This window comes from Pelophylax lessonae (genome assembly GCF_965119305.1).
Source record: "Pelophylax lessonae genome assembly, chromosome: 7".
Classification (NCBI taxonomy): Eukaryota; Metazoa; Chordata; class Amphibia; order Anura; family Ranidae; genus Pelophylax; species Pelophylax lessonae.
Window position 1 is genome coordinate 269,902,135 of NC_138774.1, and position 21,809 is coordinate 269,923,943.

General features: G+C 45.5%; 1 protein-coding gene across 1 annotated transcript in view; it reads right to left on the minus strand.

The window, feature by feature from the left end:
• Positions 1 to 21,809, minus strand: part of GOLGA2 (golgin A2) — a 159,646-nt gene that overhangs the window by 43,319 nt on the left and 94,518 nt on the right. The window contains exons 8-11 of the mRNA XM_082263927.1: positions 17,347 to 17,427; positions 9,469 to 9,507; positions 8,911 to 8,973; positions 8,698 to 8,791 (exon numbers count right to left, since the gene is read on the minus strand). Of these exons, the coding sequence (XP_082120053.1) occupies positions 8,698 to 8,791; positions 8,911 to 8,973; positions 9,469 to 9,507; positions 17,347 to 17,427 (277 nt within the window). The remainder of the gene's footprint in view (positions 1 to 8,697; positions 8,792 to 8,910; positions 8,974 to 9,468; positions 9,508 to 17,346; positions 17,428 to 21,809) is intronic.

Consider the following 21,809-nt stretch of genomic DNA (forward strand, 5'->3'; position numbering starts at 1 on the left):
ACAATTTTGTATAGGTATGAAAAAAAACATTGTTCTGACAAATAATGCTGATCGACGGATAATGTCTCCGATGATCTGCGAATGCGCGGTAGTGACATCACTAAAGAGAAGAGAGAAACAGTAGTACACTGAGCTTTCAAGTGAATGGCTGTGCAGCAGGGGCATGTCAGGGCAAGTCTGATCATTGAAAAAAGAGTGCACCGAGTTCCCAGCATAGTGTGGTCAGTTTTTAATAGGAACGCAAGGAGGCAAGCAGGAACACCAAGAATTTCACATAAAGGAAGAAATACAAAGAGAACAGCATACCATATATACTCAAGTATAAGCCGACTTTTTCAGCACTTTTTTTAATGCTGAAAAATCCCCCCTCAGTTTATACTGGAGTCACAGTCTCATTTATCTGTTCTCCGATGCAGTGCCCATTGATGTGTTGGCGCTGGGCGGCGCCATTTTTAAATGTAAGGCGCCTCACCGAAAGGTGAGACTCCTTCGCAGCCCCTGCTTCTTCTCAGGAGATGCAGGACTGCGGGCATGGTACAGGAGATTCTCCTGAACCATCTCCAGCGCCATGCCTGAGCCATATCCTGTGCCATGCCTACAGCCCTGCATCTCCTGTACCATGTCCGCAGCCCTGCATCTCCTGTGCCATGCCTACAGCCCTGCATCTCCTGTACCATGTCCGCAGCCCTGCATCTCCTGTGCCATGCCTACAGCCATGCATCTCCTGTACCATGTCCGCAGCCCCTGTTTTGGGTCTCGTGGTGGTCCAGTAGCTGCTGCATTTCCCACCCTAGGCTTATACTCGAGTCAATACGTTTTCCCAGTTTTTTGTGGTAAAATGAGGTGCCTCGGCTTATATTCTGGTCGGCTTATACTCGAGTATATATGGTACTTTAAGTATATGAGACAGCAGGCACATATCAGGAATATGAAGTGTTGGGATAAACGCTTTAACCCTGCAAGGACGAATCACAGGTCTGCTTTCAAGTGGTTCTAAAAGCAGAACATTTTGTACTTTATTGCCTTCCTTGCATTAAGGTAAAAAATGTACCAATAGTTGTATCGCCCCCCTCTCACCCCCCCATATACTTACTTATCTCGATCCAGTGCTGTGCCCATCCTACAGGGGTGCTCGTCTCTGTTCCTCTCCTCACAGGACACAAGGGCAGCAGCAAGAGCCATTGACTCCTGTGAGGAGGGTGGCCGGGGCTGAGCTACGCTGTTTGTGTCTATGGACGCACATAGCCTGGCTCAGAAGCGAACCTGCACATGTGCCACCATAGCAAGCAGCTTGCTACAGGGGCAGGCACAGAAAAGGGGTAGACAGCGCCAAGTCAGCGGGTGGACCCCAGAAGAGGAGGATCGGGACCACTCTGTGTAACACTATTGCACAGAGCAAGTATGTATAAGTGCCGGTTCCACGACTTCGGGGGCGACCTTTGAAGTCCCGTGCACCGCGACTTCGGCGCGACTTGCACGGACTTCATATAATGAATGTCAATGCAAGTCGCTCTGATGTCGCCCTGAAGTAGTACAGGAACTGTTTTCTAAGTCGGAGCGACTTGAGTCGCTCCTATTACAACGGTTCCCATAGCACTGCATGGACCGCGTCTTGTCAGGCTGACCAGTCGCCTGACAAGTCGCGGTAGTGGGAATGGGCACTAACAGGTTTGTTATTTTAGAAAAACAAAATGTAACCTTTAAAACTGCTTTAAGTTGTCATCCTATTATGTGTATGCTCTTCCTCATTCAGATCATACATGCATAGTTAAGTGCTTACATGGAATGTAAATTGCCCACATTTCTTTGTCCTGGAACCCGCGCTTGAAAGCTAAAACCCAGCTCTACCTTTTACAGCTGTACAGGATTTTCTCCTGTACTAATACAGCTTACTCAGTGAGCTTTTCACAGTGTATATAAAAAATCGTTGCACTAATTTCAATAAAGTCTTATATCCTGGATGGAGGACTTCCAGCATCATCGAACGCTTCCCTCCACAGCCTTACTACCACTGGTCTGCACCTTCTATTTAAAAGAACTAAAGTCCAATAATCAGAGGCTCAGCATCCCACGTGGATAGTTACCCCAATTCCTCCCAAAAGATAACCCACTGTTTGCACCAAGTTTTAGGGCTCTTGAGAGAAGCATTGAGGCAGGGTGTTATGAAATTTTCAGGAAGCTATGTACAGCACTCTGCCGACTCCTGCAACCAGCCTTTATCTGCCTGCTTTGCATATAGAAACCCAGAAAATGATGATGACTGAAGGAATTTTAGCCTCCATTTTGTTATTTCAACTCCATCTTATTATTAAAACCCTAGACTGAGCTTAATTAAAAAGCTTAAGTACAGTGCCTTGCGAAAGTATTCAGCCCCCGTTAACTTTGCGACCTTTGGACACATTTCAGGCTTCAAACATAAAGATATAAAAGTGTAATTTTTTGTGAAGAATCAACAAGTGGGACACAATCATGAAGTGGAAAGAAATTTATTGGATATTTCAAACTTTGTTAAATAAAAAACTGAAAAATTGGGCGTGCAAAATTATTCAGCCCCTTTACTTTCAGTGTAGCAAACTCTCTCCAGAAGTTCAGTGAGGATCTCTGAATGATCCAATGTTCACCTAAATGACTAATGATGATAAATAGAATCCACCTGTGTGTAATCAAGTCTCCGTATAAATGCACCTGCACTGTGATAGTCTCAGAGGTCCGTTTAAAGCGCAGAGAGCATCATGAAGAACAAGGAACACACCAGACAGGTCCGAGATACTGTTGTGGAGAAGTTTAAAGCCGGATTTGGATACAAAAAGATTTCCCAAGCTTTAAACATCCCAAGGAGCACTGTGCAAGCGAAAATATTGAAATGGAAGGAGTATCAGACCACTGCAAATCTACGAAGACCTGGCCGTCCCTCTAAACTTTCAGCTCATACAAGGAGAAGACTGATCAGAGATGCAGCCAAGAGGCCCATGATCACTCTGGATGAACTGCAGAGATCTACAGCTGAGGTGGGAGACTCTGTCCATAGGACAACAATCAGTCAGTTTCACAGAGTGGCAAGAAGAAAGCCATTTCTTAAAGATATCCATAAAAAGTGTCATTTAAAGTTTGCCACAAGCCACCTGGGAGACACACCAAACATGTGGAAGAAGGTGCTCTGGTCAGATGAAACCAAAATTGAACTTTTTGGCAACAATGCAAAACGTTATGTTTTGGCGTAAAAGCAACACAGCTCATCACCCTGAACACACCATCCCCACTGTCAAACATGGGGGTGGCAGCATCATGGTTTGGGCCTGCTTTTCTTCATCAGGGACAGGGAAGATTGTTAAAATTGATGGGAAGATGGATGGAGCCAAACACAGGACCATTCTGGAAGAAAACCTGATGGAGTCTGCAAAAGACCTGAGACTGGGACGGAGATTTGTCTTCCAACAAGACAATGATCCAAAACATAAAGCAAAATCTACAATGGAATGGTTCACAAATAAACAGATCCAGGTGTTAGAATGGCCAAGACAAAGTCCAGACCTGAATCCAATCGAGAATCTGTGGAAAGAACTGAAAACTGCTGTTCACAAACGCTCTCCATCCAACCTCACTGAGCTTGAGCTGTTTTGCAAGGAGGAATGGGCAAAAATTTCAGTCTCTCGATGTGCAAAACTGATAGAGACATACCCCAAGCGACTTACAGCTGTAATCGCAGCAAAAGGTGGCGATTTTTTAAAAAAGTTTGAAATATCCAATAAATTTCGTTCCACTTCATGATTGTGTCCCACTTGTTGATTCTTCACAAAAAATTACAGTTTTATATCTTTATGTTTGAAGCCTGAAATGTGGCAAAAGGTCGCAAAGTTCTAGGGGGCCGAATACTTTCACAAGGCACTGTAAATGTCCTCGAAAGTTTCCAGGACATTACGCTTTGTGGTCAAACTGACCCTTAAAGCAAGTTGAACTAATTATACCTTATCATAACCCTTAGAACCAATCTGATGTAATGCCAATTATAACTATGCCTTATTTTAATTAGCTCATATGTAAGTACGTGACTTGACGCACATAATGGTAAACTGCTAGTCTTGTATAATTCTATGTATAATCTACTGGAAAGGGACTTCCCCTTTTACTTTAAAAAATGTTCTTTACTGTCTGAATAAAGCGAGCATTCTGTGACATCGTACCTGTCGTCTCTGTGTCTCATTGAGTGCTCCCAGATATCTGCAGAAACTTTGATGCCAAGGGCCATGCGAGTCTGAATGATTGCCAACAATGACAACATCTGAGTGATCAGGTATTTTTTTGAAAATATTTTATTTTAAGAAATCACTGTTTATGGGGGGAGAAAATAAGGAACCAGGGAAGGCAAAATAGAAGAAGACATTCAAATTTAAGCATTATTGGGCATATTGCTCCAGCATAAACTTTGCTTAAAGAGGAGCAGCCATCTTACCCGGAAGTGAGAGCGGGTACCTGTTAAAACCAGGTACCCGCTCACCCCTCCCCTCCAAAAAGTACCAAATCTGGCACCAACACGTTTTCTGTCTCCTCAGAGTTAATTGCTGAAAAACTTGTTTATTACAAACATTTTTCTTTTTCCAAAATTATTTTATTAGAAATTATGTATATAGAGATCAGAATAAGCTTTAATGATTTAAAAAGAAATGCCTAAACTGGGTAAACACTGTCCGCTTTTTCTAGTTCAGCCAGTGGGCTAGAAGAAATAACAGCACTGACCGATTCATGTATCCACACAATCGATGTGGATGCAGAAACCCCCCTGCCGGGAAATTTTATTTGACAGCAGGGACTCTTCACCGATTGTCTGCAAGCTGCTGATCAAACAAGGTTTTCCAGCAGTCCTGACTGCCAATCTAACAATCAGCTTCTATCGAACAGGAAGGACTGCACACAAAGTTCGGCCATTCCCTGATGAATCGGGCCAATTTCAGTCCATATGTACCTAGCTTAATGGGGTTGTAAACATAGATTTTTTTATCTTAATGAATTCCATGCATTACCATAAAAAGCCTTTCATATGCAGCAGCCCCCCTCAGCCCCCCTAATACTTACCTGAGCCCCCTCTCTATCCAGCGATGTCCACAAATGCCTCAGCCATCCAGGATTCTCCCTCCTGACTGGCTGAGGCACAGCCGCTGCACCATTGTCTCCTGCTGCTGTCAAACTCAACTAGCCAATCAGGGGAGAGAGGGGCAGGACCAAATGGCAGCTCCGTGTCTGAATGGATACACAGAGCTGCAGCTCGGCTGCCCCCATAGCAAGCTAGTTACCCCAATTCCTCCCAAAAGATAACCCACTGTTTGCACCAAGTTTTAGGGCTCTTGAGAGAAGCATTGAGGCAGGGTGTTATGAAATTTTCAGGAAGCTATGTACAGCACTCTGCCGACTCCTGCAACCAGCCTTTATCTGCCTGCTTTGCATATAGAAACCCAGAAAATGATGATGACTGAAGGAATTTTAGCCTCCATTTTGTTATTTCAACTCCATCTTATTATTAAAACCCTAGACTGAGCTTAATTAAAAAGCTTAAGTACAGTGCCTTGCGAAAGTATTCAGCCCCCGTTAACTTTGCGACCTTTGGACACATTTCAGGCTTCAAACATAAAGATATAAAAGTGTAATTTTTTGTGAAGAATCAACAAGTGGGACACAATCATGAAGTGGAAAGAAATTTATTGGATATTTCAAACTTTGTTAAATAAAAAACTGAAAAATTGGGCGTGCAAAATTATTCAGCCCCTTTACTTTCAGTGTAGCAAACTCTCTCCAGAAGTTCAGTGAGGATCTCTGAATGATCCAATGTTCACCTAAATGACTAATGATGATAAATAGAATCCACCTGTGTGTAATCAAGTCTCCGTATAAATGCACCTGCACTGTGATAGTCTCAGAGGTCCGTTTAAAGCGCAGAGAGCATCATGAAGAACAAGGAACACACCAGACAGGTCCGAGATACTGTTGTGGAGAAGTTTAAAGCCGGATTTGGATACAAAAAGATTTCCCAAGCTTTAAACATCCCAAGGAGCACTGTGCAAGCGAAAATATTGAAATGGAAGGAGTATCAGACCACTGCAAATCTACGAAGACCTGGCCGTCCCTCTAAACTTTCAGCTCATACAAGGAGAAGACTGATCAGAGATGCAGCCAAGAGGCCCATGATCACTCTGGATGAACTGCAGAGATCTACAGCTGAGGTGGGAGACTCTGTCCATAGGACAACAATCAGTCAGTTTCACAGAGTGGCAAGAAGAAAGCCATTTCTTAAAGATATCCATAAAAAGTGTCATTTAAAGTTTGCCACAAGCCACCTGGGAGACACACCAAACATGTGGAAGAAGGTGCTCTGGTCAGATGAAACCAAAATTGAACTTTTTGGCAACAATGCAAAACGTTATGTTTTGGCGTAAAAGCAACACAGCTCATCACCCTGAACACACCATCCCCACTGTCAAACATGGGGGTGGCAGCATCATGGTTTGGGCCTGCTTTTCTTCATCAGGGACAGGGAAGATGGTTAAAATTGATGGGAAGATGGATGGAGCCAAACACAGGACCATTCTGGAAGAAAACCTGATGGAGTCTGCAAAAGACCTGAGACTGGGACGGAGATTTGTCTTCCAACAAGACAATGATCCAAAACATAAAGCAAAATCTACAATGGAATGGTTCACAAATAAACAGATCCAGGTGTTAGAATGGCCAAGACAAAGTCCAGACCTGAATCCAATCGAGAATCTGTGGAAAGAACTGAAAACTGCTGTTCACAAACGCTCTCCATCCAACCTCACTGAGCTTGAGCTGTTTTGCAAGGAGGAATGGGCAAAAATTTCAGTCTCTCGATGTGCAAAACTGATAGAGACATACCCCAAGCGACTTACAGCTGTAATCGCAGCAAAAGGTGGCGATTTTTTAAAAAAGTTTGAAATATCCAATAAATTTCGTTCCACTTCATGATTGTGTCCCACTTGTTGATTCTTCACAAAAAATTACAGTTTTATATCTTTATGTTTGAAGCCTGAAATGTGGCAAAAGGTCGCAAAGTTCTAGGGGGCCGAATACTTTCACAAGGCACTGTAAATGTCCTCGAAAGTTTCCAGGACATTACGCTTTGTGGTCAAACTGACCCTTAAAGCAAGTTGAACTAATTATACCTTATCATAACCCTTAGAACCAATCTGATGTAATGCCAATTATAACTATGCCTTATTTTAATTAGCTCATATGTAAGTACGTGACTTGACGCACATAATGGTAAACTGCTAGTCTTGTATAATTCTATGTATAATCTACTGGAAAGGGACTTCCCCTTTTACTTTAAAAAATGTTCTTTACTGTCTGAATAAAGCGAGCATTCTGTGACATCGTACCTGTCGTCTCTGTGTCTCATTGAGTGCTCCCAGATATCTGCAGAAACTTTGATGCCAAGGGCCATGCGAGTCTGAATGATTGCCAACAATGACAACATCTGAGTGATCAGGTATTTTTTTGAAAATATTTTATTTTAAGAAATCACTGTTTATGGGGGGAGAAAATAAGGAACCAGGGAAGGCAAAATAGAAGAAGACATTCAAATTTAAGCATTATTGGGCATATTGCTCCAGCATAAACTTTGCTTAAAGAGGAGCAGCCATCTTACCCGGAAGTGAGAGCGGGTACCTGTTAAAACCAGGTACCCGCTCACCCCTCCCCTCCAAAAAGTACCAAATCTGGCACCAACACGTTTTCTGTCTCCTCAGAGTTAATTGCTGAAAAACTTGTTTATTACAAACATTTTTCTTTTTCCAAAATTATTTTATTAGAAATTATGTATATAGAGATCAGAATAAGCTTTAATGATTTAAAAAGAAATGCCTAAACTGGGTAAACACTGTCAGCTTTTTCTAGTTCAGCCAGTGGGCTAGAAGAAATAACAGCACTGACCGATTCATGTATCCACACAATCGATGTGGATGCAGAAACCCCCCTGCCGGGAAATTTTATTTGACAGCAGGGACTCTTCACCGATTGTCTGCAAGCTGCTGATCAAACAAGGTTTTCCAGCAGTCCTGACTGCCAATCTAACAATCAGCTTCTATCGAACAGGAAGGACTGCACACAAAGTTCGGCCATTCCCTGATGAATCGGGCCAATTTCAGTCCATATGTACCTAGCTTAATGGGGTTGTAAACATAGATTTTTTTATCTTAATGAATTCCATGCATTACCATAAAAAGCCTTTCATATGCAGCAGCCCCCCTCAGCCCCCCTAATACTTACCTGAGCCCCCTCTCTATCCAGCGATGTCCACAAATGCCTCAGCCATCCAGGATTCTCCCTCCTGACTGGCTGAGGCACAGCCGCTGCGCCATTGTCTCCTGCTGCTGTCAAACTCAACTAGCCAATCAGGGGAGAGAGGGGCAGGACCAAATGGCAGCTCCGTGTCTGAATGGATACACAGAGCTGCAGCTCGGCTGCCCCCATAGCCAGCTGCCTGCTTTTGGGGGGGACCTCAACAGGAGGGAGGGGCCAGGAGCTCCTGCCAGCGGCCCGATAAGAGGAGGATCTGGGCTGCCCTGTGCAAAACCACTGCAGAAGGTAAGTATAACATGTTTGTTATGTTAAAAGAAAAAAGAAAAAAAAAAGGAGACATCACAATCACTTTAAGGGCTGGCATAAAGTTGACAATTAGAGGATATATACCTCCTTTCTGACGTGCTGCCTGCTGTGTAAACGAGAGGGCGGTCTGCAACTCTGACTTTTCGGATACCAAAATTCCAATTGTCTGGATGTGAACCTGTGAACAAACATTCATTACATTTTTAAAAGAATGGTGATCAGAAGGCGTGAAATCGATGACATTTAAATTCTTTGGGGGAGACAAAACAAGATTCCCCGTTAGGTTATGCTTCTCACCTGCAGCTGCTCTCGAAGCGCACTTTGCTCCTTCGAAAACTTCTGCTCAAACTCCTTTCGTTCCTGGAGGAAACAAAACAGATTTGCAAATTCATGTAAAAACCATCACATTTTTGTAAATATTTTATTATATCTTTTCATGTGACAACACTGAAGAAATGACACTTTGCTACAATGTAAAGTAGTGAGTGTACAGCTTGTATAAGAGCCGGTTCACACTGAGGCGACCCGACTCCTTACTACTTCGGGGGCGACTTGTGCATTACATTGCACCACGACTTCGGAGCGACTTGCAGGGACTTCACATAATGGAAGCCTATGCAAGTCGCTCCGAGGTCGCCCCGAAGTAGTACAGGACCCTTTTTCTACGTCGGAGCGACTTGTGTCGCTCCTATTAGAACGGGTCCTGTAGCGGTCAATGGACCACGAGGGAGCGCGACTTGTCAGGCTGACAAGTCGCGCTAGTGTGGACCGACTCTTACAGTGTAAATTTGCTGTCCCCTCAAAATAACTCAACACACAATCATTTTTTTTTTTTTTTACAAGAACTCGTTTTACCTTGTCCAATTTCTCCACGACATCTTGCTTCTGTTGATTCTAATGAACACAGAAAACACAATAATTATTAAAAAAAACATGTGCACAGACTGCAGCAAAGTAGTTATGATGTGAAGCAGCACACTAGCCAGTTAATCAGTGGTCTGAAACTTTCGATATGCCATTTGAAGTGTTTTTTTCAATTTGGAGGCTTCCGGTATGAATTCTTTCACTTAATCAACCACAGACAGACATGCCTTTAGGGATCGGCTCCCAACTGTGACAGCCAATCACAATTTGTAGGATGACCTGTAAAAGCTGTGCTAAGGAAGCATTAAGGTTTATGCCCAATAATCAACTTCTCATACTTTCTTTTCCCCCTTTTTGGTCGGTTAAAGTTCTGATCTTGAACAAAATAATGAGCACCTATTGTTATGGAGATCAGGAGAGCTCAGGGGATCCTGTAGTTCAGAAAAAGCAACAGCCCAGGGCTGACACCGTTACAACCGCAGTGCAGAAAAGGCACCGTTTTGTGAACCCACAACAAAAAAAGACAACATTTTTAGCAGATCAACCGGTATTTTTCTGCAGTGTCCGATTAGAAAAACTTGTAAAACTTTACTGAAATGTCCAAAAAAAGTAATTCAACTATATGGACCACAGTTCGTTGTGAAGCACTGCGGTAACACGTTACACCACAAAACGCAGACATGCCTTTTATGTAGAACACTTATAGGCAACACAATGAAGCACTGTGATGTGAACAGGGCACAAAGAAAACAAATGTATTCCATGTGCCCTTGCACTGATCTGAATAGCTCACTCAGTGCGAGAGTCTTTACCCTCACCTCCCTTGTCTAGCCCTCCGCCCGTTTGAAGACTGGCAGATGCACATTAATACCACTTTATTGATGGAACAGCAGATCTACCAATGCAGGGGTAATCCAAATCTTCAAATTATGGGAGCCATGGTTAGCGGTACTCGACTCAGCACCCCAAAACTTGTCTCATTCAGGTGGGTATAATGTTGATTTAGTTTGTAATGGATGTTTTACTCAGGGAGCACTTAGGTTTCTTACCCCTAGTATTTAAAGCGGAACTTCACCCAAAAGGGGATGGTCCGCTTGTTAGCATCCTCCCCCTGTCCACTGCCACTTATTGTGGGGGGGTAGCAGGTATGGTCATGACAGGAACCCGCTCCCACTTCCACGTCAGATAACAGCAGCGATCTGTGGGGAGGATGGGGGTTTAGCAGGTATGGTTATGACGGAACCAGCTCCCACTTCCAGGCCAGATAGCATCAGCGATCTGTGGGGAGGTGGGGGTGAGCAGGTATGGTTATGACGGGAACCCACTCCCACTTCCAGGTCAGATAACAGAATTTCTGTAAAATCTTACCGTAAAATTCCTTTCTCTGAGTCCTCTGACAGTCGCCACCCACTCATACAGTCTTCACCAATGGGGATTGACCTCTTATCCATAGGAGCAAGCTAGGCATAAGACTTGTTAAAAACAAAGTAATTTACATAGACACACCTATGGGGGCTGTCCCACTGGTCCAATACCCCCCTGCTATCAGCCATCCCAACTCAGTTTGGTAGCAAGCAGTTTAAGTCCAAAGAACCCCAAATAGAGGGGCGGGGACTGTCAGAGGACTCAGAGAAAGGAATTTTACGGTAAGATTTTACAAAAATTCAGTTTTCTCTTACGTCCTCTGACAGTCGCCGCCCACTCATACAGTCTTCGCCAATGGGATGTCCCAAAGCAGTGTAGACATGAGGGGTGGGAAAAACGCAACCGTCAGAAAGGCAACGCAGCAACCACATCAGAGAAGGGAACCTTACATGAGCAGAAAGGTAATAAAAAAGCTCAACTGGAGCAACAACCCAGGAAAGCAAATAAAAACAGGGGGAAAATAACCCCAAACAATCAGGGTCCCACAAAACCAGGGACCCCCTAAGGTACTGCCGCACAGAGAACCTAGCGGCCAAAGGAGGCATCAGCTGATGCCAGAACATCGAGTTTGTAGAACTTTGAAAAAGTGTTCACTGACGACCAAGTCGCAGCCTTGCACACCTGGGCCACCGAAGCCTGATGCCGGAAGACCCATGACACACTCACTGCTCTGGTAGAGTGCGCCTTAACAGGGAAGGGCGGAACCCGCACCCTAATCGAATAGGCCTGCACAATCGTCTGTCTGATCCATTTTGAAATGGTCGCCGCAGACGCAGCCATACCCTTCCGAGGTCCCTCAGGAAGGACAAAGAGAATCAGACTTCCGAAAGGATTCAGTAGACGACAGGTAAACCCTGATCGCCCGGACAACATCCAAGGTATGTAAGGCAACCTCCTTAGGATGTTTAGGATTCGCACAAAGCGAAGGCAAAACAATGTCCTCATTAAAGGTGGAAATCAGACACCACCTTTGGAAGAAAGGACTGGTTTGGTCGCAAGACCACCTTATCCCTATGAATCACCAGGTAAGGGGAGCGGCAAGACAAGGCCGCTAACTCCGACACTCTACGTGCAGAAGTGATCGCCACCAGAAAGGCAACCTTTTTTGACAGCAGAGCCAAAGAAATGTCCCTGATGTTTTCAAAGGGGGAACGTTGCAAAACGGACAGAACCAAGTTCAAATTCCAAGGAGGTAGAGGCGCCCTCCGAGGAGGGGCCAAGTGATGCACACCTTGAATAAAGGTGCGGATCAAAGAGTTAGATGCCACTGGGCGCTGAAAAAGGACAGCCAGTGCAGACAACTGGCCCTTAATCGTGGCCAACGCCAGGCGCTGGTCCACACCATTTTGTAGGAAGGCTAACACCCTTGCCACCGAGTAAGAACGAGGAGAGAAGCCCCTGGTTTCATACCAGGCAAAATAAGCCTTCCAGGTACGGTAATAGATCTTACCGGACGAGGCTTTCCTAGCCTTAAGCAAAGTAGGAATGACCTCAGATGAGACCCCTGTCTCTCAGGACCTGGCTTTCAACAGCCGTTAAAGCCAGCGACTGTAAAGCAGGCTGGAAGATCGGTCTCTGAGACAGTAGATCGTCTCATAACGGTAGCCGCCATGGAGGCTCGACGGCCAGTTGAATGATGTCCGCGTACCAGGACCGGCATGGCCAGTCCGGGGCCCCCAGAATCACCAACTTTGGTTCCGAGACCAACCTGCGCAGGAACCTGGACAACAACTGAATCGGGGGAAAGGCATATATCAGACGATACCGGTGCCAAGGCACCACCAGCGCATCCGAGGCGTCTGCCAGAGGATCGCGCGTTCTTGCCACAAATCTTCCCACCTTGTTGTTTAGTCGGGACGCAAACAGATTCACATCCGGGGATCCCCATTTCGCACACTGCATTTGAAACCCCTCCGGGTGTAGGGGCCATTCCCCCTGGTCCAGGGTCTGGCGGCTCAGATAAATCGGCCTGCCAGTTCTCCACACCCGGAGTGTGAACTGCCGAAATCGCCGGGACATGAGTCTTGGCCCAAGACAGAATACTGGTCACTTCCTGGGCCGCCCGGGTACTCCTGGTGCCCCCTTCGTGATTGATGTAGGCCACCGCAGTTGCATTGTCAGTCTGCACCCGTACAGGGCAGTCCCGAAGACGGTCCGAACATCGGAGCAGGCACAGCCTGATCACTCTCAATTCCAAGATGTTTATTGGTCAGGACGATTCCTCCACCGACCAAGTGCCCTGGGCAGACAGGTTGCCCAGGACACCACCACAGCCCGACAGGCTGGCATCTGTGGTAATCACTGTCCACAGCAACGGCCGGAAGGATTTCCCCTCCGCTACGGCCGGGGACTGGAGCCACCACAGAAGATCCATTCTGGTTTGGCGACTCAGAGACACCCTCAGGTCCAATGACTGAGGAAGATTGTCCCATCTGGCCAGTATCTCCGCTTGGAGAGACCGCGTGTGAAACTGTGCAAATGGTATCGCCTCGAAAGCTGACACCATCAACCCCAGGAACCGCATACAGGTCCTGAGTGACGAGGATTGGTTGTCCCTTAGGGACATGACCTCGTTCTGCAGGGTCCGGAGCTTGTCCTCTGGCAGAAATACCTTCGCTTGGGCGGAGTCCAAGACCATTCCCAGGTAAGGGAGACGAACCGAAGGGGACATAGTCGACTTCTGAATGTTGATGGTCCATCCGAACTCCTGGAGCATCTGAACCGTAGTGGACAGATCGCGCAGCAGGCTCTGACTGGCACTTGACTCTTAACAGGAGATCGTCCAGATATCCCAAGACCGCAATGCCCTGGGCCCGTAACTGGCCCAGAACAGGAGCCAGCACTTTGGTAAACACCCTTGGAGCCGAAGCGAGACCGAAGGGTAACGCCACGAACTGATCGTGTTCCTCCACGATAGCGAAACGGAGGTACCTCTGATAACCCTCGAATATGGGGATGTGTAAATACACATCCTTCAGGTCGATAAGAGGCCACCACTGAGCGGAGCGATTCCATGCGGAATTTTTGAACACGCACAAAGCGGTTCAGAGCTTTCAAGTCCAGAATCGGACGCACCTTGCCCTCCTTTCTGGGCACAGTGAACAGATTTGAGTAAAACCCCCGAAATCTGTCCCGGTGTGGCACTGTGACGATTACCCCCTGGGCGAGCAGGTCCTGCACCGCCCAATTAAGATCTTGCAACCGTTCTGGGGTCAAATGAAAATTTGAGGGAAAGAATCTGTCTGCCGGTCGTGAAAGGAATTCGATCTTGTAAGCTCATCGAATGATTTCCTGAACCCACCTGTCCGGAATCCGGAGCAGCCAAGGTTGGAGGAAAACGCGCAGACGTTCCCCCACCCCTGAAATGGGTGAGGGCGCCCCTTCAGGCAGTGGCGGACTGGGCCGCTTTTGGCTTGCGCGCCCAGGGCTTTCTCTGGCCACCCTGGCCCTTGAAAGGTTTCCCCTTGTCCTGCGCCTTGAAGGCACGTAAGGACCCCTGGTTCGGTATAAAGGAGGGGTCCCGCTTACCGCGGAAGGACTTACCCCTAGGATTCTGGGGCAGCAGAGTGCTCTTGCCCCCAGTGACACCTTTAACCAATTCATCCAGGGATTCCCCAAAAAGACGAGACCCCGCATAAGGGATGTCAGACACCGTCTTCCTAGAAGTCTGGTCAGCCGACCAGGTTTTCAACCAAATCAAAACGGCAATTAAGTAGTGCGACACTAGACAAGCGCGCAGCCAATGGGGCCTCATTCAAGGCCGCATCGCCCAAGTACATGACCCCCTGGTAAATCTGGTCCACCATCTCCAAGGTAGTAGGGGGGGGGGCAGAATCAGCCACAAGGGTGCGTTTGAGCACCTTGGTCCAATCAGCCACGGCTTGACCCACCATGACAAGAGGCGAAAATAGGTTTCAGCATGGAACCTGCCACCATGTAGGAATGTCTGGCAAGAGATTCCAGCCTCCTATCCGTAGGATCCCTAAACACCGGAGAATCCTCGGTGGGAACCAGAGTGGCCTTGTTCAACCTGGCCACAGTGTGATCCACCTTAGGAGCCACACACCAGCGTGAATCCGTAGGAGACGCAAAGGGGTAAAGGAGTTGAAACTTTCTCGGCACCACAAAAGTGCGTTTCAAGTTGCGCCATTGTTCATTCACAGTGCCGTGAAACTCAGCAGGGCAAGGAAATACCTGCGCCGCCTTACGGGATCTGTGGGTACCAAAAGAGGACACTATTCCCGGAGGATTGGGCTCATCCTCTAAATGTAGCATTTCCTTAATGGCAAGGATCGGCGCATCCATAGCTGCGCAGTCTTCGGCCGTTCCAGGGGGGGGAATTATCCACCACCGCAACCTCCGCCTCCCCTTCAGACTGGGAAGAGCGAGACCCTTCAAGTAGCTAGCTACCTACGGCAACCATGTCAGACTCAGAAGAAAAACAGAGCCTAGGCCTTTTTCTATTGTCCCGTTTCAGTCATCAAAAGATCTACTTTGGACGCTAAAGGTCAGATAACGGCAGCGATCCGTTGGGGGGGGGGGGGGGGGGGAAGCAGGTATGGTTATGACGGGGACCCGCTCCCACTTCCAGGTCAGATAACAGCAGCGATCTGTGGGGGGAGAGCAGGTATGGTTATAACGGGAACCCACTCCCACTATTTTCTGCTGCGTATGGATACCCTGCGATGTGTGAGCACATGATGTTGCTGTTGGAAGTCTTTATGCACCTGGATACCCTTGTGCTCTTTTATGTGTGTTTTTGTAAAACTTAAAGTGTTACTAAACCCAGGAGCCTGCATTCACTATATCTGGTCTCCCACAGTCAAATACCTTAACTCAACAGTAGTATATAGCAGTCTTTTGACGTCTAATCAGTGTCTGGTTAAAACATGTATGATGAGTTTTCATTCTCCCCTGATTGTCCTATGAGGCTGCAGGACCCCTGACTCTCTCTCTGGACAGTGTTTATTGGCCCTGTGCTGATCACATGCACTCTACCAAGAAAAGAAAAAAAACTCTCTAGCAATACACACCAAAGTGAGCATAAGCAGCCTTTCCCCAAGGTTCTGTTCTATCAGGAGAAGGTTTGGGGACTGTGGAAGAAGGGGAGGAACAGAGAAGACAGGATCAAACAGCCTTTTTACACAATGCAGAGGATTAACTTTTACTGCGGTTATATTCTGGCAACAAAATTTTACATGCCAGCTATGATGTAGTGAATTACATTGTATCTGCTAACGCTCCTGTAATAAATACCCTGAATACCCATGATTGATCTAGCTAGTTTTTTTCTGACTTAAAGCGGAGTTCTGGCCGCAAAATCGTCACAATAGATTTTGTGCCATCCGCTTCCTTAGTGTCACCTGAAAAACAATTGGATATTCCCGATTTTCTTTTTTTTTTACTTACCTTGTTTCAGAAGAAAATATACTTACCTTCCTTCAACTTCCTCCCTCTGTGGCGGCAGCCTGCGCCATCACTTCCTGTCCTGCAATGCATCTTGGGAGCTCTTACTCTTACCAGGAGGCAATGGGCAGTGACGTAGGCGGCCGTCCGCTCCTCTCATCACGTTATTTACAAACAGGAAATGACGCGATGACAGGCGTCCCTATGGAAACCCTTACTATGCAGATCGCATAGTACTGGGCATGCGCGAGATTTCGCGCTGCATTCATCTGCCCCATCCAGCAAGAACCAGGAAGCAGAGCATACATTTTCATACTGCGGCTTCGGGTGACCACAACAAAGATGGCGGCGCTCAGCAAACGATTTCTAAAGTAAGATTTTATGATTGCAAATCACTTATTAAACTGTGTAAAACTGGATTAGCGGATGTATGAAGGGCGGTGGATCACTATTTGGGAAGTATTTAACAAAAAAAAAAAACTATTCTGTGGCCGGAACTCCGCTTTTTTTGGGAGGGGGGGGGGGGTTATTACTGTAATCTGAAAACCATTAATCATTTTTTCATATACTAAAACGCAGAGAGCCTTTTCACAAAAAGTGCAATTCAGGTGAAATAAAAAGGACTGTACATGGGACTGAAAAGATATTAACATGTGCCAAATGTAAAACAATTTACCAAAAACGAAAGGGAACAGATTTTTGTACAGTAAAATATACATAAAAGGCTAAGTTTTATTGCAAAAATATCTGCAAGTTAGTGACATGGAGACATGCACACTGCCAGGCGCTCATGCTATAATGCACCAGAAAGTAAACTGTCCATGGAGAGATGCATCTTGTAACAGCTGTACCACTAAGCATGTTCTATAGACAACTTATACAAGGACATAAGTAAAATAGAAGAAAAATGTATACACATGCAAGAGGGGAAAGAGCAAAGTGACTCAAGGAAACAGCAGTGGGTAGAATCCGCACATGACAGAGCATAGAGAGCAGTACACATTATAGGACTAAGTGTTAGCATAACTCTTCTCTTACCAGTTCCTCTATCTTTGCACTGAGCTGTTTGTTTGTTAAGTTACTGGAGTCCAAGGCAGCAGACAAATCCTGGAAACGAGACTGCGGCGCATGCATACACAAAGGAGAGAGGATAGATTGATAAAAGGAAAGAACAATAAAAAGTTATAGACACGGGCGCTATAAAAGAGGACAACACTTTGTTCTGTTATTCAATCCTACCTTTAAAAAGGATTAAGACCATGAACGTTATGTGCCATGGCTGTAACTTTAGGTTATGTTAATGATGTACGTATGGATGGATGTACACTGTTCAACAAAATTAAAGGAACACTTTGAAAAGACATCAGATCTCAATGGGGAGAAATATCATACTGGAGATCTATACGGATATGGACTGGGTAATGTGTTAGGATCTATACAGATATGGACTGGGTAATATGTTAGGATCTATACTGGTATGGACTGGGTAATGTGTTAGGATCTATACTGGTATGGACTGAGTAATGTGTTAGGATCTATACAGATATGGACTGAGTAATGTGTTAGGATCTATACTGGTATGGACTGGGTAATGTGTTAGGATCTATACTGGTATGGACTGAGTAATGTGTTAGGATCTATACTGGTATGGACTGGGTAATGTGTTAGGATCTATACTGGTATGGACTGGGTAATGTGTTAGGATCTATACTGGTATGGACTGGGTAATGTGTTAGGATCTATACTGGTATGGACTGGGTAATGTGTTAGGATCTATACAGATATAGACTGGGTAATGTGTTAGGATCTATACAGATATAGACTGGGTAATGTGTTAGGATCTATACAGATATAGACTGGGTAATGTGTTCGGAACGAAAGCATGCCACGTTGTTTGATGGAAATTAAAATGATCAACCTACAGAGGACTGAATTCAAAGACACCCCGAAAATCAAAGTGAATAAATGATGCAGCAGCCTAGTCCATTTTGCTGAAATTTAATTGAAGCAACTCAAAAATGGTACTCAGTAGTGTATGGTCCCCACGTGTTTGTATGCATGCCTGACAACGTCAGGGCATGCTCCTAATGAGATGACAGATGGTGTCCTGGGGTATTTCCTCCCAGATCTGCACCAGGGCTTCACTGAGCTCCTGAACAGAGGTGCAACCTGGTGGCTTCAGGTGGACCAACAATGTCTCAGAGGTGTTCTATTGCAGTGGTCCTCAACCCTGGTCCTCAGGGCCCACTAACAGGCCAGGTTTGCAAGATAACGGAAATACATCCCAGGTGATATAATTTGCTGCTCGTTGATTGCAGTACTACAGTCTGCATCTCCCCAAGGTAATACTTAAAATCTGGCCTGTTAGTGGGCCCTGAGGACCGGAGTTGAGGACAACTGTTCTATTGGATTCAGGTCAGGCAAGCATGGGGGCCATTCAATGTTATTGATTCCTTCATCCTCCAGGAACTGGCTGCATACTGTTGCCACATGAGGCCAGGCATTGTTGTGCATCAGGAGGAACCCACTGCACCAGTGTAGGGTCTGACAAGGAGCCCAAAAGATTTCATCCCAATACCTAATGGCAGTCAGGGTACCATTGTCTAGCCTGTAGAGGTCTGTGCGTCCCTCCATGGATGTGCCTCCCCAGACCATCACTGAGCCACCACCAAACTGGTCATGCTGAACGATGTTAGAGTCAGCATAACGTTCTCTATGGCTTCTCCAGACCCTTTCACATCTGTCACATATGCTCAGGGTGAACCTGTTCTCATCTGTGAAAAGCACATCGGCGGACCTGCCAATTCTGGTGGTAAATGGCAAATGCCAGTCAAGCTCCATGATGCCAGGCAGTAAGCACAGGGCCCACTAAGAACATTGGACCCTCATAAAGCCTGTTTCTGATTGTTTGGTCAGAGACATTCACACCAGGGGCCTGCTGGAGATCATTTAGTAGGGCTCTGGCTGTGCTCATCCTGTTGCTCCTTGCACAAAGGAGCAGATACTAGGTCTCCTAGAATCTCCTCCATGGTCTTCAGACTGTGCTGGGAGACACCGCAAACCTTCTGGCAATGGCACATATTGATGTGCCATCCTGGAGGAGTTGGAATGCCTGTGCAACCTCTATAGGGTCCAGGTATCGCCTCATGCTACCAGTAGTGACACTGACCCTAGCCAAATGCAAAACTAGTGAAAAACAGTCAGAAAAGATGAGTAGGGAAAATAAATTTCAGTGGCCTCCACCTGTAAAACCATTCTGTTTTGGAGGTCGTCTCATTGTTGCCCATCTAGTGCCCCTGTTCATTTCATTAACACCAAAGCAACCGAAATGGATTACCAACCACCTCTGCTACTTAACTGACCAGATCAATATCCCAGGAATTTAATTGACTTGATGGTATACGCTGATTAAAGTGTTCCTTTAATTTTTTTTAAACAGTGTATTTTGTATTCTTTCTCATCCCTAAAAGCTTTGCCTACAGACAGTCCTAAACCTCCATATACAGTTGTGCTCATACATTTACATACCCTTGGCAGAATTTGTAAAATGTTAGCCATTTATACACCATCAATGCCACAAAACCACTCACTTTCAATATGCCAAAAAAAAGAAAAAACCCTAAAGAAGCCTCAGAATTTCTGGGGAAAAGGCATTTTCAGTGATGAGATCAAAACTAAACTATGAAAATATATATATATACACATATATATATATATATATATATATATATATATATATATATATATATATATATATATATATATATATATATATAGAGTTCAGCTTGGAGAGTATTCAACAAGGCCTAAACAGTAAAGAGAACACGATTATCCCAACTGTAAAGCATGGTGGTGTATCTCTTATTTTGAGGGGTGTGGTCTACAGTGGCACAAGGAAATGTAATCATAATTTATGGCACAATGAATGCAGCATTTTATCTGAAAATCCTGGAGGAAAGTTTGAATTGATCAGCCCAGAAGCTGCACATGGGATATACTTGTACTTTCCAAGATGACAATGATCCTAAACAAAAAGTTAAATCAACCCTTTAATGGCTGCAGCAGAACATTGAGGCTCTGTAGTGGCCACCACAATGTTCTGACTTTATCATCATTAAGCCACTTTGGGGAGATCTCAAACATCAGTTCATCCTAGACAACCAAAGCATTTACAGGACCTGGACCAGACTTTTGCCAAGAAGAATGAGAAGCTTTGCCATATAAGAAAACAAAGAGCCTAAAACAAAAAACTTCAAGTCGTCATTGATGCTAAGGCGAGCAACACACAATAATAAAAATTAGGGGTATTTAAAGACTTTTGAACAGGATTGATTTATTATTTTCCTTTATAGCTATGGTATGTTTAAAGTGTGAGTTCACCTTTACCAAAAAGCACACTGTCGTCCCACATGGGTATATGTCAAGGTCTTACCTTGCCTGTTGGCAGCCATCTTTGACATGTGCAGACTGCTCTCTCTTATAAACTCTGTTTGCATCATCACTTGTCTGCTGCCTGGGCATTGCTCAGTTATGATATTGCACACCTGACTATATATATCACCTGGTGACTGTCAGACCTTGCCCTTGCGTTTGTGCTCCTAAGCGCATCACTGCTAGCAGTCCTCTGGTCTCTCTTGTTTCTCCGTGCATGACTTGGCTTGGCTAACGATCTTCCAGGCTCTGGATTCCGCATCGGCGGATGACCCGGCTTCGGCTGACTACCCGCTTCTGGACTCTTATCTCGGCTTGGATGACTACCTGTTCCTGGACTCGATCCTGGCTTGAATGACTACCCGCTTCTGAACTTGCCCCCAGCTGTTCCTGATTTGGCTCCTCTCTCTTGCTGTGCGATTATTATTGTTGCATAAATAAATTGCTTTATTTTACTTACATCTTTGTGTGGTCTGGTCTCCTGGCACCCTGACAGTATAGCAGCATAGCATCTTAAAGCTACCTTCCAGCAAAGGCTCCATTTTAGTTTAAAGACTAGTCCAAAACCGTATTTAAAAGAAGCTTTCTTAAAATGTCCTGCAGCGTGTGATGGCTCCACTCCAAAACATTACAGGGACAGAGCAGCCGTCAGGAAGAGCCCCCCCCCCCTCCCCAAGTTCCACAAGAGGAAATGCTGCCCTGTTCTTTTGGAACACACATGTGCACCGTGTACTCTCGTCTGTCGCACACTGCGAGTGTATAACTCGAAAGAACAAATGACGCTCTCTCCCGTGGCACTGGTCACAATTGGTGCACCATCATTCTTTTTAATGTGGTTTTGGGCTACATTCTTTGAAGAGGAAGTAAACCCACATACAAAAAATGAGAAAAAATAAAACCTGTAAAGACCAAGGCATAATGAGCTAGTTGCATTGCATACTAGCTCATTATGAAATACTTACCTTAAAACAAAGCCCCCGCTCAGTGACAGGGCGGCCGACATGTCCGGCCGTCCTGCTTCCTTGTTCGCGTCCTCCGGCCATCTGATTGGCCGGGGGCGCGATTACATC